General features: G+C 44.7%; 1 protein-coding gene across 10 annotated transcripts in view; it reads left to right on the top strand.

Moving 5' to 3' along the window:
- The window catches only part of ADGRL3 (adhesion G protein-coupled receptor L3), a 738987-nt gene that overhangs the window by 496627 nt on the left and 225735 nt on the right, over positions 1-16625 (top strand). For all 10 annotated transcript variants that reach the window (XM_074993922.1, XM_074993917.1, XM_074993919.1 and 7 more), the window contains one exon: positions 5790-5870. In XM_074993922.1, the coding sequence (XP_074850023.1) occupies positions 5790-5870 (81 nt within the window). The remainder of the gene's footprint in view (positions 1-5789; positions 5871-16625) is intronic.

Here is a 16625-nt window from a genome sequence, read left to right as displayed (position 1 = left end):
AACATTCCTGAATTTCTGTGTCTGGCTCACCCCCACTCTCCAGAGACAGGACACCCGGCTGTAGCCCACCATCCCCATGGAGAAGTGGGTTGCAGTCACCCTGTGGAAGCTTGTCACCCCCAACAACTGCCGCTCAGTGGGAAACCAGTTTGGTGTGGGCAAATCCAGTGGCAGGGCCCTCCTCGTGAAGGTAAGGTACTCTTGAGCTGTAGTCCCAGGGAGGTGTCCTAAAGGGGATTCTTGAGAAATAGGGTTGGAGGTTTGAGGGCTGAGGTTAGGGTGTGGTGACAGCCCCATCCGCTGGGGGACCTTGTCATCCCACCCTTGCATAGCCCTGCTGCTGAGGGGGTGGCCTCACGGGGGAATCCCAGCAAGCTTGGAGGGGGGAGGCAAGAAGGTGCCAGGGACTCCCTCCGCTGGGCCCAGAGACTCCTTCCCCCAGTCCCTGATGTGTGTGGTTGGTCCCCTCCCTCTGCAGGTCATGACAGCCATCAACAGCATCCTGCTATGGAGGTCATCTGTATGTGAGATGTAGATGCAGCCGTAGCCATATTTGCTGCCCTGGGGTTCCCAAACTGCATTGGGACTATCAGTGGGACCCACATCGTGATCTGGGCCCCAGAGCATAGTGCAGCCAAGTATATAAACTGAAAGGGATATTGTTGATTATGCTGCAGGCCCTGGTTGACCACTGTGGCCATTTCACAGACTTTTACATTGGGTGATCGGGCTGGGCACATGACACCTGTGTGTTCTGCAACTCCAGCCTGTGCCAGTGGATAAAGGCAGGGGCATTCATCTCTCGCCATAAGCTGGCTCCCCCTATGCATCAAGGGAGACGCAGACTACGCCTTGTGGCCTGGCTCACAAAGCCTTACACCAGCCATCTGGCCCCCTGCTGGGAACTCTTCAGTGCCCACTTTAACTGGGCCAGGATGCAGATGAGTGCACCTTCAGCCTCCTCAAGACACGCTTCAGGTGCCTGCTCACCTGCTTGGATGTGGGGGAGCAAAATGTTCCCAAATTTGTGGCCACATTTTGTGCCCTGCACAACATAATGGAGGGGATGGGAGAGGCCTTTCTCTCAGGGCTGGAGGCAGATGCTGGCCATGAGTATGAACAGCTGGGCACAGCTCTGATACACCAGGCCTGTCAGGATGGGATGTGGATCTGGGAGGCCCTGAAGGAGAGCTTCGACCATGGCCCCCAGTAACCCTCCCCGGGCCCCCACAGCAGGGGTCCTTAGGCCCCCAGCCCTACTCTGTCCCCACTGCAACCCCTCCCTTCTCCCCCCAACCCAAGAAAGGGGGATGTGGGTGTGGCTCTGAAATAACTGTTTCACTGAAACAAAGAAAAGCCAGTGCAAAAAAAACTGTGTAATAAAAAATATATACATTTACAAATAGTGCAGTGCAGTAAACTCTGTACAGTGGGGGTCATCAGAACTTGGATGGGGGGGACAGGGTCGGTGGGGGCCTCAAAACATAGGGGGATGGGGAGCCAAGAACCCGAGGTGGAGCAGAACCCCAAATGGTGTTGGCCTCGGGATCCCCTCCCGCAGCAGGTTCAGGGGCTTCCGTTGGGGCTGGGAGCAGGCGGGAGGTGGTAGAAATGTGGTGGATTCTGGGCCTCGGGAGCAGGGGTGGGGGGTCAGGCATGGCCCTCAGCCACTACAGGAGGTCCAGAACGACTGGCAGGTGCAGGGCAGCAGGGCTGGCAGCCACCGGCAGCTGGGCCATCATCAGAGCGGGACACAAGCCAGTCCCAGGCCCAAGGCTGCCATTTCCTGTCATCCTGCACCCACTGCTCCATGAGGTTATCCATTCTACAGAGGGTGACATTGTGGTAGGATGCATCAGTGGCCCCTCCTCTTGGAGAGTGGGGTACAGCTGTTGGCAAAAGTGCTGCGTTCTGGTGACTTACTGTCCACAAAATGTCCTTGGTAATCTGGATGCTCCCCAGGTTTTGTTGACAAAACCCTCTAGTGTAGACATAGCCACAGTGTGCTCCATTCTGGGTTATCACATGTGACACAACAAACTCACTCCAATAGTTCCATCAACTTCAGAAGTATTAGCAGTATATTAGCAAACAAGAATACGTACTTAGCAGTACTGTCTAAGAACCCTGTCAATCCTAGGCGGGCCAAAATCATAAGCCAGCTCAAAACTCATGAGACTGGCTTTAAAACTCATGAGATTTACAGGCAAGGAAGAGGATATGAAACGTAGTGGTTTTTTTTTGATATTTCTTTCAATTTTTGAGATTTTTAGCATTTAAACTTCTAAGCATTTTTCTTCAACAATAAGGACTAGAAATGTACCTTAAAGTGAAAACAAATGTTCTCTCGTCGTCACTTGACTCCAGGAGTTTAGGCTTGAAGTCATCTTCTCACATGTCGATGTCACAGCTTGAGATCCAGGCTCCATAACCAGAGAGATAGCCAGGCTCTGTAAAATTGGCAGGCATTGTAAAGCAGCCTCCGGGTGTTGGAGGCTCTTTCACCATATGGGTTATTTTCTGGAATGGTGCCCCTCAGGCACAGTGCGGGAGGGGAAACCAGACAAAGCCAGTCCATGGCAACTCTGGACACACGCCAGAAAGAATCCATCCTGTTCAAACTGAACCTGCAATCAAGTAGACAAAGAGACAGTTGCAAAATTAGGCTTCTGATTGTTTATAGTTTTTAGATTCTCTTTCCCCTTAATGCTTTCACTCCATAGGGGAGTATGTGTCAAGTCTGTGGTGATACTGGTCATCTGTGCATGGCAAATGGTCAGAGGTGCTCTTGTTCGGGAATGTGTGAGCTGCTGTAGCAAAGATGTGTCGAGATCAGCTGTGGTGTTGCACGCTGGTCTCCAGGAGTGGGATCCCATCCATGAATGCAGCAGACCTTTGAGTTGTCTGCTGCAATTTTGGGTCCGTGATTCAGAAATGGAAGCAACCAGCACAGAGTGACAAACAAACCTCTGGATGTTAATCTAGACCAAGAGCATTGTTGTGTGGCAGCTGAGGTACAGCCAGGTCAGACTCCTGTTTACGCAGTGGGGCCAGAAATAACCATTAAGGTTGCCTAGTTTGATGATGTATATAACACAGACCATATGACTTCCTTGACCTGATTCTTATCTGAACTAGACCATATCCAGTCTTGATTTAAAAATGCATAGTGATGGGGAATCCATTGCAATCCTTCATAAGTTGTTCCAGTAATTAATTACCCCCAGGGTGTTATTTTTTTAAATGGTCTTATTTCTAGCCTGAATTTGTGTAGCCTCAAATCCCAGCTGCTGGTTCCTTTTTAAAGCTCCTTTCCCTTTTACGGCCTCTGCTAGTACTTCCCCAAGGTTTGATTCTGGCACCATAAGTTGGAGCCATACCTCTAGGCCATTAAAGCTTTGATATTACAATGGATCTACTGCAAACTGGAGGGACACCAACAAATTAATTTCTATTGCATGACTGAACAGTTATCAGATGGTGACTTCTATTTGCTGTTCACATTGAATGAGATATAAACATGCAACTGAGAAGTGAAAGGCCCTTTAATGTGTTATAAAACATGAATTTGCATGATGCAGATTTCCTATGATAAAGCACTTGAAAGCAAACACAGAGTTTATGATGCATCCATGGATTTTAAACCTGAATAACAGAATTATTGCAGCAGCTAATAATGCAAATTATCTGAGTCAGTCTCAGTGCAAAGCAGTAAATATAGTCCATTCCATTCCATTTAATGTTTTACACCCCTGAAGAGATGTCTTCACTATACTGCTTATACCAGCATGGTGCCTGCCCCGTATTCTTAGATGTCATTATGAAGACCCCTGAAGACTGTATCAGTTCTCCACTCTCTATGAGGGTAGTTTGAAAACTGCTTAGAGCAACAACAGCAGATGTCAACAGGGAGCCATATTAATTATTTGGAATGTGCCTCATAAGAGGAATCAACTGTTTTTATTACAGCATGAATATTACTTGAAATGGGAAGGTTATTCTAGCTGTTATCATAATCTCTGTACCATTAACTTTCCTTGTTTAGAAAAAGAGATTAACAGTCCAGAAAATTGTTACAATAAATAAATGAATTATAACTCATTTTTAATGTAATAAAAGTTGCACAATAGAAGCAGTTACTTAGTGGTCCATTGGAGAAGAAGGAAGTCTTTACAACTAAAGAACTGCATTGCAAGGTAGACTGTTAAACAGCTTTCAAGTGAAAGTGACTGTAATTTCAGCACCCCAAACTTTGCATCTAAAGTAGACCAAATACCAAGCCACTATTCGTTGAAGTTTGCACCATGCTTTCACTATCAACTTTTGTAAGCGACTCATGTCAGTATTGCTTTATAACCTGGAATGGCCCATTTTCCATTTTGAGTCAGGTTAAAAAATGCATATTCTCCACCCACCCAAGTTTTAAATACAGATAATCTGCAAACGAAGCTGAATAGGAGGGATTCTAAGAGAATGCAGTGCAAAATTCATTGTGAAATTGCAACTAATCTTGTCTGTAACAGTTCCTGTTGGATCCCAGGAGAAACATGGTGATAAACAAGCTTGTGGAGCCGTATCCTAAGTGTGGAAGTCAGTGATGTGGGTAAATTTGAACATACAATAATATATTTTTTGCAAGAAGCAAAAACATTGTGATATATGTACTGCAAAGTTGAAAGGTTCATCTTTGTCATTAAGTGGGGTTTCACAGGGGTCTGTTTTGGGACCAGTGCTGTTCAATATCTTCATCAATGATTTAGATATTGGCATAGAAAGTAGGCTTATTAAGTTTGCAGATGATAGTAAGCTTGGAGGGGTTGCAGCTGCTTTGGACGATAGGGTCAACATTCAAAATGATCTGGACAAATTGGAGAAATGGTCTAAAGTAAACAGGAAGTTTAATAAAGACAAATGCAAAGTGCTCCACTTAGAAAGTAAGAATCAGTTTCACAGACACAGAATGGGAGGTGACTATCTAGGAAGGTGTATGGCAGAAAGGGATCTAAGGATTATAGTGGACTGTAAGTTAAATATGAGTCAACAATGTGATGCTGTTGCAAAAAAGGCAAACATGATTCTGGGATACATTAACAGATGTGTTGTGAACAGGACACGAGAAATCATTCTTCTGCTCTACTCTGCACTGGTTAGGCCTCAGTTGGAGTATTCTGTCCAGTTCTGGGTGCCACATTTCAAGAAACACCATGGAGACATTGGAAAGGGTCCAGAAAAGAGCAACAAGAATGATCAAATGTCTAGAGAAAACGACCTGTGAAGAAAGGCTGAAAGAATTGGGCTTGTTTAGTTTGGGAAAAAGACAAGTATGGGGGGACATGATAGCGGTTTTGTTCTTGGCCCCTGAGGATAGAACAAGAAGCAATGGGCTTAAACTGCAGCAAGGGAGGTTTAGGTTGGACATTAGGAAAAAGTTCTTAACTCTCAGTGTGGTCAAACACTAGAATAAATTGCCTAGGGAGGTTGCGGAATCTCCATCTCTGGAGATATTTAAGAACAGGTTAGATAAATGTCTGTCAGCGTTGGTCTAGACAGTTCTTGGACCTGCCATGAGGGCAGGGGGCTGGACTCGATGGCCTCTCAAGGTCCCTTCCAGTCCTAGTATTCTATGATTCTAAGTTTTATGTGCAAGAAACATACAGTATGAAGTAGAACACGTTTGCACCTGTCATTAGTCATGTTTGAAATGTGTTCTGTGATGTTGGTGTCGAACTGAAACCCTTACAGATCTGAATGTGAAAGAGCAGACACTAAAAGCCTTGATTTGTCCACAGGGCAGGCACACCACGGGCAGGTTTCCTACATCGCTCCACCTATCCATCTTGATTCGGACCCGGAGAGACCGCCTTTGAAGGGTGAGTCAGTGATGTAGGCTGTGTCTCTGTGCATGGTCAGATAACCATAGGCATGAATATATTTTATTTGTTTATGCAGTACAGCCTCCATGAAGAGAGTTACAGTGTGCCTAGGGCGCTCATAGGGTAAAATTAATCCCATATATTTAAATAGAATTACACCAGAGTAGATTGGCTCCTACCCTCCGTTCCTTGCCTAGATTTATGCTTACTGTTTTATCCCAGGGCCATTAAGTTCTCCTAAACAGTACAATATGCATTTGTGTTGGAGAACTGTCACCATCAGTTCTCTCGCAATGTTACCTCTCTGCCTAGTTCCGCTGCATAGCTGGTTTTGGTGGAACTCTCTCTGCACGCTGATTCAGGCAGAGGGGTGGTCGAGGAATGGGAGGAAACGATGGACTTGCAGCAATTCGAGGGTGCTGAGGCTGTCCCCATAGCACACACTGACTCCTTTTCATAGCTTGATTTAGAGAATTTGCCCCCTTGTCTTACCAAGTCCCACAAAGCCCAGTGTGTTTTTGGCCTGGGCTTCAGAAAGCAGCTTGTCTATGAAAAAGCCATACTCGTATTGCTTGCGGAGTTCTTAGATCTTTTCTGTGCTTATATTACTCAGTCTGTGTGTACTCACTTATGACAGCTCTATGATACTGATTCAGCAGTATGTGGTGGTATCGCAGTAAGATCAATAGCTTCAGACCAAGGAGGGATATGGAGAAGTCTCTTGCTGTCCTGCAGGAATGTGTGAGATGATTTACTTTAAAAGTAGGGCAGTGCATTTCATCGGTGGTGGGGAGTAACATTTAGTCAGGTAGCAAGGGATGATTATCTCTTTTTGAAGTGAAATAATTCATTGTTGTCATCAACAGCCATGGACTCGGCTCCTATTGGTGTCTGATGCTTCCATCACTATTTCCTTCTGTCTTCCCTGTCCAATGCAGAGTAGACTACCTCCGCACCAGTCTAATATACCATCTACCTATTCTCTGCCTCTCCTATTCAAACCATCCATGGTGCCCAATACACAAGTCTTGCCTTTCTGCCTCTCGTTCATTCAGCAGATGTGCCTAAATAGCTGTAGCTTCCATTGTATAACCGTCTGCCATCTCGAAAATTGTTTAGAACGGCTTTAAATACATTTGAGCACCTAAGAAATATTCAGAAATGAATTTCCTTACAGACACTATGTCCCATGATTACCTTCTGCAGTATAACTTGCAGCTCTCTCAGCAGCAGCATGCTCTACTGCGGGCTTGACGCAGGCCACGTCGCTAGACAGAGCATGGGTCTGATTCAGCATGGGACTTCCTGTCCTCCTCCTGTTGCATGACTATCTGACACATGACGTGTTTCTCTGAGCACACCATATTCAAAATGCAACGTGTAATTATAAAATGGAATACACTATAATGGGACAACGTGTGGCTAGGACCTGTTCTTCAGTTGTCTCCACCCAGGCACCCTCATAGCAGAGGGGCCTGCTAGACGCGCAGAGGGGTGGTATACAGAGAGACACAATTGGCAGCAGATACCTGTGACTCTCTACTGGCGTGGCACATTGATTATTCTTTGTTGGTGCTAATCAGTGTTTTCTGTGCTTTACAACATGGGGGCAAAGCAGCCCCTGCGCCTAGAAGTTCACGCTAAGGTTGTGATTCTGCAACGAATGCTGCACAGGTGGCCCCTGGGCCCATGACATTCCCTGTTGTCTGGGTCTGTGGGAGTTCACTGAGGTCTTGGCTACACTTGGTGCTGGGTTGACACAATCTTCCAGGGTTCAGATTAGCTGGTCTAGGGTCTGCTAGAACCTGCTAAGTTGAACACGGAAGGAAACCCCGTTGATCCCAGTACTCATTGCAGTCGCACAGATTAAGGGAGGATAATGGGAGAGTTTCTCCTGTTGATCTCCCACGGTGGGGACAGGGGGAGAAACTTGTCCTAATCCAGCTTCACTATTCGCATAGCTGGATTTGCTTATCTGATGTCAGCTTTCTCCACTAGTGCACACCTGCCCTGAAGTCACAGGGCGGATTCTGGTATCTTTACTCCAGGGGATTGCTGTCTTGTGTGAAAAGTAGTCCCATCAGTGCCTCTTTGTGTGAGTAAGTAGATCAGAATCTGACTTCCAAAGGGTTCATTCGCTGTACCCATCCATTACCCCCAGTACTGGGAAACCGGGAGTCTCAGTGTGTGCATGGGTGCTGACCCATATTTGTGCTCCCAAAGGCTACCCCAGAACTTTGCAGCCTGAATTCCAGCATGCTGTATGTGCAGTGCTGATCCCATTCAAGTTCATGGGCATTTTGCCACTAATGTCAGTGGGGCCTGGATTTTACCCTTCAAATCTAAAGCTTCTGCTGTCTTTCACTGTGAGAGTGAGTTCATGCTTATGCAGAGCAGCTGTAGAGCTCACAAATAGCGGAACCAGTATCTTCGTGTGTGTTGCTCAGAGAATGCAGTTGCATCCATCAACTGGGACATGAAAGTCAGTGACCAATTCGCTGTCTCTTACCCAGGCTGATCTTTCTCATGAAAGAAAGCGGACTGCTTCTGAAACAGGTGGGGCTGATTATCCAAAATCCCATAAATCCCTGGTTCACTTTCTCTCACTTTCCTATGGGTGTTTACTTTTTGGCCACATGTATTTTATATCCAGGCTCTTCAGCTTTTTCTCCACTGCCTCTGAATAGGTGTTGTCACCTTGTCTCTCAGAATCTTTTTTTGTTAGCTCTGTGACCTGTTTTAACAGAGGACTCCAGCAAGGCAGATTATGCCTGAGGTTGGGCAACACCAACCTCCAGTGTCTCAGAACTTTCTGTGGTGTTAGCTGTGGTGATTCTGAACCTACATAGCATAGCTCCACTTAAGTCATCACCATGGTTGTCTGCCGAAGAACAAAAGAACTGGATCAGCATGGTGTTGTCAGGGGCTTAGCCACTGATTCAACAGTCCCAGGCTTATCATAGTCCTCTGGCATTTGCTTTCTGGAGGGCAAAATTCATCCCATTGGCCAAGTTCCAGAATGACATATCCACGTCATGACATGAGTCAGGTCTGCTGGAGAGACTGGCGAAAGCAGCATGCGCCCAACACACTATGCCATCATGCCCACCTGGCTTGGCCCCAGTCAAACTGATTTTCTGGGCCATACCTGCACAAAGAGCCACAGTGCATTCGTTACTTGGGTTGCACTTCTTTTCTAACTGCCCAGTGAGTGGCTGCAAAGGGAACCGCTGCTGAAGTTCAATGGGGATCACTGCCCCTTGGGTTGTGCAAAGAGGAGCAAAGCTGCAGGAAACGTCCATGTGTCAGCAGGGAGCTCAGAACCCCTGCGATGTGCACACTCTAGGATCCTGGGCAGAGGGTGGGAGAGGGTCATACCCCAGGAAGAAGCAGCTGTGTTTCTGGCCTCAGTCACCTCTACTGAATGTCTCCTGAGTCTTCTGCCACGCAGTTCCTCAGAACTCGGTTAGACTCCAGCCTCACCACTCGGATTCCTTTATTTGGCAGACAGAAAAGCTACAACTCACCCAGAGGGGGCAGATATAAAACAGAGCAAACCTCCAGAGGTTCCCAGCAAATCTCTTCCTTCTTTATATACATTTACACATCCCACTCTATTTACTGTACCTTGCATCACATGCTGTGGGATTGGCTTGGGCCTTGCGTAGGAACCAACCCCTATGCAGTGTGCTCTGTCCACACAAGGTCCATGGGTGGCTTATTCTTTACGACATCTTATCTTCCAGGCCTATCTTATCCACTCTTCTGTTGTCCATTGTCAGTGGTTCCCTTGGGCCCCCACCCCGCTTCTCTTAGCAAGGGCAGACATTCTGTTCCCAGTCTGCTCATTCATGCGCTTCCCTAAGCCTGTCTCCCAAGAAATGGGGCTTTGCCTATGTCTCAAGTCCTGCCAGAGCGGCATTGTACTGTTTTTGTTTTCTATATTAGCATATGCTTCATTTGCATCTTATTCGTGTCGTTCAGTGCTTTTCTTCTTCCGTTCATTACTCAGTACACATTCCCATGACCACAGTAGTTGTAACCATTTGCGACCCCAGTAATAGCTGGTTCAAATTACAAAGTAGGCTGCAAGCTTACCTCCTCTGGCATAAACCACCAAGGAGAAATCTCACGTGATACTCTCGCTCTGCCTTCGAAGCACCCTTCTGCCATTTTAATTTTGTTTTTATATTAATCACATATTTTTTTACAAAAGTGATGCGCAACCCACAGTCTTTTTGTTTATCACCTTGGGAAATTTAGGTGTGGAACAGAACCGAACATGGCCAATTACAGTGACACGCGCTGGGTCCGGGCCAGATGTCGTCCTCTTCAGCGGCTGCACAATACCATCTAGCAGCAGCCTCTTAGGCTCTGAGATGATTCATCAATGCCCAAGAGCTAAGGCCCGAAGGGACCACTGTGATCATCTCACCAGACACCCCATGCAATACAGGCCAGAGAACAGCCGTGCCTTATATTATCACTATCATTTCCCCGTCTCCTCCTCTCCTTCCCTCTACACCATGTTTCTGTGGCCTCTGCTGCCTCTTGGCTGTCTTAATTTCAGCTCTACATCACTTCAGCACTTAATTTATCACCAGGTGCATTTGCTGTTGCATCGAACTGCAGCAGAAAGAGCACTGCTGTCCATCTTGCACCTTTAACTAGAATCACCCTAAAACTGAACCAAGCATGGCTTCAACAATACAAGCGTCCCAATTCTGCATGCATAAGCAAAAATAAATTGTGCATTTTGAATGCTGTTGTTCGCAGAGGTTATATTCAAGTGCAACTTTCTGTTGGTAGATTTATTTCTACTCTCTCTCTTCTTTTGTTTGTCTCTGGTGATAGTTACCTTTATGACTGATGTATGCAACACATTTTTCCAACTGTTCACTTTACTATATAGAGGGTAAACTTCAGTAGTTCCCTACCACATTAGGGTCACCATACATTAAAAGATAATATCCTTGAACCACTACTCTACATGCTAAAGGAACATGCTAATGACACTGTAAATTATTTAATAAAAATAAGGCCCTAGACCAACATTCACTTTTAAAGTTCTTCCCCCTCTTAATAAATTATGGCTTTAAATTGGTTTCATATAAGAAGAACCTGTAAGCATTACTTCTACAACTAACTTTAGTGAAGTAATCGGGACTATGTTTATATGATTGTTTATATTTGCTCACCTGCAAATTAATTCTGGAGACAGTTTTCCTGTAGCTGAGCTCTAGGATGGCTGGAAATAAGTCCTGTGCTCTGTTGGTTAAGATGTAGTGCTGCAACAACCACAGCTTTGTCTTATTCTTTGTGTTGTGCGCGGTCTGGAACATATTATCTGTCTGGACTGAGGGTTCTGCTGAAAGATAAGTGCAACTCTGTTTATCCTTTTGAGTTTTTTACTTCCTGTCCTCAACAGACAGTTATTAGCCTTTTTTATTGGCTCAAATAGTTCTTTCTTTCTGAGCATTAAATGCTAATCACTAATTTGTGATATCAAACCTTTCTGGATCCCCTGGTAGTGCTCTCATAAACTGAAGATTAGAGCCTAAATTACCAGAAGGGCTTGCTTGTTTCTGATGATAGTAAAGAAGTCCAAAGATAAGTGAGACACTAGTGTCCTGTCTTTGAAGAAGGCTTTACAGAATTAATTTATAAAGCAATAACTGAAATGTCGTGTTTGGACTAAAATTCCGCCAGACACTAAAACACCATGAATGAACTGAATTCAACTCACAGAACCCACACGCTAAAGTTATTTATACAGCTTTATGGAAGCAGATTTTGCTCTATGCTTGGAATTATCTTAAGCATAAAATATATCCCTGGCTTTAAAGCTAGGCAGACAAAGGCAATAACTGTTACTGCTGAGCTATTGTTCTGCAAAATATTCCTTGAGGTAAAGCCTCAGAGTGGATGGGTGACTCGGGAGATTGTTCGAGTTGAACTGAAATACTTTCAAAACATAATACGCAAGCCACACTCATTTAAAAGCCCCGGTTTCACACATGAGCAATGGGTAAGTTAATAGAGGGGACACACAATGCAGATTTCCCCAGGCAGCCCTCCAGTTTAGACCCTCCATCAGATCATTGGTCTCTTCTCTGAGCTTGTGGAATACACAGTGGTGCAATATTCAGGTCTCTATGAATATTACAGGGGTTCAAACCAAGATGGGGTGGAGGCTGTCCCCTCTCTCCGTAGCAAATGATGTCCCTGAATGCATGCACTTGTGGTCGCAAATTCTGAGACTCACTCCCCGTGTGATGCTCTGGTGTCTTCTGTGCCCTGCTCAAAGAGTGTGGTGCTCAGAATCCCACCGCCTGTGGTGTCTGCAGCCAGATCACAACCCTATTTCCCACGCTGTTCATTTTCTGCGGTGGAGCTGCATCGCAATAACCACCCCCAAGCACAGAACGCTCTTTGCTTTTAGACTGTCCTTTAGTTTCTCTCCAGGGCCCTTCCTTTTCCTTTTTCTCCAGCCTTCCTTTCATTATTTATGGCCACAGATGACTGACTGCCTTCTCTTTGGTGTGATATTTTCCTGGGCAGAGACGTTAGATGTGGGACTAACCAGTTCCTATTAAGCTACATTGTCATCTCACAGAAACTCATCCAGTGAGATGGTTTTTGAGTGCTAAGAGCATGAATGTTTCCTCAGCGGCCTTACTGCTCAGTTCAGTCAGTCTATACTGGTGTGGTGAACCTCCCTAGCAAGTGTCTGTCAGAGGAGAGCCAACACTAAGATCATGCTCTGTGGGAAGGTGGGACCCAGCATCCATCTGTCGGAATTGTTCACTCCCATAAGGCTCCAGCTTGCCCGGTCAGAAGCTTTCTGCTGCTCATGGGAAAGGCGTGTCTTGTAGTTGGCATATACACAATGAGATGACGGAAAAAACATGTCAGAAGTTTAGTTTGTGTCACAGTAATGCAGTCGCTGAATGATGAGGGGTGCTTATCACACAAGGGCTGATTCATTGGATTTATGAGTGCGGGCTCTCGGTGAAGCACCACAAAATCAAATCCAAATCCTTCTCCCCAAGCCTGGATGCACCTAATGTTCTTTGATGATGTTCAGCCCACTCCAAGGACTTCTCACTTCCTTGTAGCTGAAAGAGGCAATGAGTAACCTAAACAGCAACCTAAGAAAAGTAATTTAAGTTTTTCCCAGCAGAATTGCCACTTGTGCTTTTCAGGCAAGCACGGTGTGATTTGTGTACCTAAAAACTATTTAATGTGTTAAATGGTTACTCAAAAATGTTATTTCAGACTGATTAATAGTATATTTCTTCTCCAACTTAGTTACCTTCAGTGAATGGTTTCAACAAATACTGAGGCTTGTGCTAGTGAAAATATCCTCCATACATTTCAGAAATTGTGCATGTGCCATTTTCAAGTACTTTCTGAATTGGTTAAAGCTTTCAGTGGTCAAACATCTCGGGAAGGGACGTTGTTTGTAACTCAAATGTTTGGAAATCTGATCAAAATGTTACAGTTTATTTTCTTTTCAAATTGAACATATACTTAATATAGTTTTGAAACTTTTAACCAGGTTCGTTTAAATCAGGCGTGTCCAACCTGCGGCCTGGGGCAGCTAGTAATGCGGCCCCACAAGATCGTAAACTTTTAACATTATTATGTGATTTATATACATTAACTATATTATATATTTTGTACGCGGCCCAAGACTATCTTCATTCAATGCGGCCCAGGCAAGCCAAAAGGTTGGACACCCATGATTTAAATGAAGCAATCCCAGAAATAGTTTCTTTACCTTGACAAATTATTATTAAACAACTTTTGCCTTTACTGCATTTTTTTTCTGCCTTTACTGCATTTTTTTCTTTGCTGCTGCCCAGTTGTGTATCTGCAGTTCCAGATGATGTGTGTTGTTTACCAGTCAGTTAATCATTCTTGTGTTCATAACTTGGAGGATCTCCTTTAGTGTATTATTATTATTATTGTTATTGTTGTTATTATTATTATTATTATTATTATTATTATTACTGGTGAGAATACTAATGGCTGTCTTGCTGTACTTAGCTCTTCATCACTAGAGCTGGTATTTTTGAAATTGTCACCACTGATAATCAGAGCCAGCTTTTCAAAAGAGGGTAGCAGGTTGGGAGCTGAGTTCTCCTGAAAACGTGGCCATCAGTGACACACAATGTATGGCTGAGTGCTGAGACCTTCTGAAAAATCTGACCCTCATGGAAGTGCCTGCATGGGAAGGAAACTCTTCTGAAAAGTCTGTCTTCTGTTGTGGATGCCGAACCTCTTGAATCTCTGTTCCTGATCTTGTATGGACATCTGGCTGCATGAGCCAGATTCAGCCCACAAGACCACACGGAAACCCTAAAGCTTACAGTGGGGCTGAGTTTGGCCCATACCAGGATGTTTTGTATATTTTAAGAAATAAGCCTTGCAAGTGACTATTAGAGACTCAGACTTGTATAAACAAATCTCCAGGCAGCTTTTCAGGAAGCCTGCAGTGTTGCTGTTAGTTTTAATGAATGCAGTCCAGTCTGCACGTTGTAACTACCCATAGTCACAAGCTGTTAGTTGTTTGTCTTTTTTTTGGTGTCTTTTCTAATGCTGCTGAACTGTTGCACTTACTTCCTTGGAATGTGTGTTTCCATTTAAGAGGGGTCCCGTGGGGCATTGCTGTTTATTTGTAAGATAACTGTTCACTCCAGTAGAAAGCATGAGCTAACAGACTTTTTTCAAGAAGTCATGCTAAATCCTGCATGCAGATATGGGAAGTGTTGTAAGCTTCTGCTTCTGCTTGAAAGTATTGATGGAACTAAGACCAGCATCAGATCAAATTGTGATTTTTTTTTCACTGCTTTTAAAGAGAATCTTTTTCTGTTGTCCTTACTTCTTTAAAAATGAGTTTTGTTTAAATTTATACCAGTTAATCTTCTAATTCTAAGGGAGTTCTCCCTTAGAGATTATTAGCATGTGGCTCTTTATAAATTGCCATGAGCTGTAATAATGTGTGGTAAGCTTAAAACAGACATAGACTTCTACCTCAGAGATTTTCTTCAGTAGACAGCCTCATTTTACACTTTACTGAACTGTGAACTGTGACATCGTCGGTGGAACTTTTTGTTTTCCCATCTGACACTGGCAACAGCTGGAGATGGGAGTCATTCGTGATGGCATACAGTCAGGCAGCACTAATCTAAAGTGAATGTCCTATTAAGAATACAAATAAACTAACTAACAAAAATCAGCTAACTAATCCACTTTGGAAGCAGAAAGTTATTCTGTACACAAGATGAACCGCTTTTCAAACAAGCCTGTTACCCATCCCCCAACAAATATTTTTGGCCAAACTTTCTTCTGAAATATTTATAGGGCAAAATTGCTGTTTTAAATGAGCAGATGGGGCAGGCAGAAGACAAGCTGTTAAATTAATAAACATGTGCGGTACTTCATCAGTAAAGAAGCCCATTTCGGCATTTTTTCCAGATGATTTGTGTGGCCTATCACCATTGCACCTGGTGCAGGGACAATAAATGGGCACTTAATAACCAAACAACGTGCAAACTCCTTCCATTATAACTTCATTATGTCAAATATAATCATCTATAACTAGATGTCAAATCCATAATTTATACCCGGCTCCCATGTGGAACCGTGGCCACATGAATGAATGGTCCTGTTAATGGGAAGGAGCTTTCACTGTAACTTTCTCCCTCCTGGTACCTGGCCCATTTTGTCATCTGGTATTAATTCTGAACCGAGAAAAAGCCTGCTCTGTTTATATGTGTGTAATCAGAGAAGAGGGCACATAAATCATACATGAGGTCAAATTCCAGGTCCAATGATTCTCTTGGCACACATCTGTTTTAAAAGGCATAGTGCAGGTCTGTGGTTATTTTATGGAGAGGCATAAATGGCCCGCCTTGTACCCTTTTTGAGACATGAAAATGGTTCCTGGCTTAGAATGTTAGTGAACGCTTCCTCTGGGAGGCATCTGATGTGATCAAAGAAGAACTTAGCTTCTAGAAAAGCTGTGTCTGTCACTGCAGCCATTTTCACCATCAGACACATTTTGCTTCCTTGCTTCTGTTATGTGAGATGACACCTGCTGGTAGAGGTGCCCAGTGACATGGGTGTTGAGGTAGGTTGTCAACACGGGAAAAATTAAAGACTTTTTTTGTGCATGTAAAAGATACCTTTGACTGTATGTTCATGCACTATTAGCAGGTGTTGAAGTGTCAGATTTTGCAAGCCTGGCTCGTGTTATGTACAGGTATTCACATGGGCGGTGAGCTCTTGTGGTTTCTGCCCAACCACCTCCCACAAGGGAATACAGATAGTGAAATGCTCAGTTGCTGAGTACCCAACCATAACTTTAGCACCCCTTTGGCCAAGATGGAGTGGGATTTGCAAGCAGCTCTGGCCAAAAAGAGACGCACTCAGCAAAGTGGCAGGGAAAGTTCTTTCCACCCCAGCGGCACCTGTTCCCTCTTGAGTGAACACATGCACCAGAATAGTGCAGTGAAGGGAGGCATCTCAGGTGCCCCTGGTCATCTTTGGCACCAGTAAATTTTCCTCACCAAACCTCTGTGGTGCCTGCTTTTGCTGCTCCTTGCAAAGCCACACCCTCCGCACCAAACTAGCTACTAGCCTCCCTCCCTATCCCCACTGCAAAGTCACAAGCCCCAGTACTCAGTGCCTCCTACAGCTGTGGGCAGCTGGAACACTGGGTCCTGCTCCCGGGTGTTGTACTCT

This window comes from Carettochelys insculpta, chromosome 4 (assembly GCF_033958435.1).
Source record: "Carettochelys insculpta isolate YL-2023 chromosome 4, ASM3395843v1, whole genome shotgun sequence".
Taxonomy (NCBI): domain Eukaryota; kingdom Metazoa; phylum Chordata; order Testudines; family Carettochelyidae; genus Carettochelys; species Carettochelys insculpta.
The sequence above is the reverse complement of the archived record's forward strand: the minus strand, read 5'-3'. Positions and strand labels throughout refer to the sequence as shown.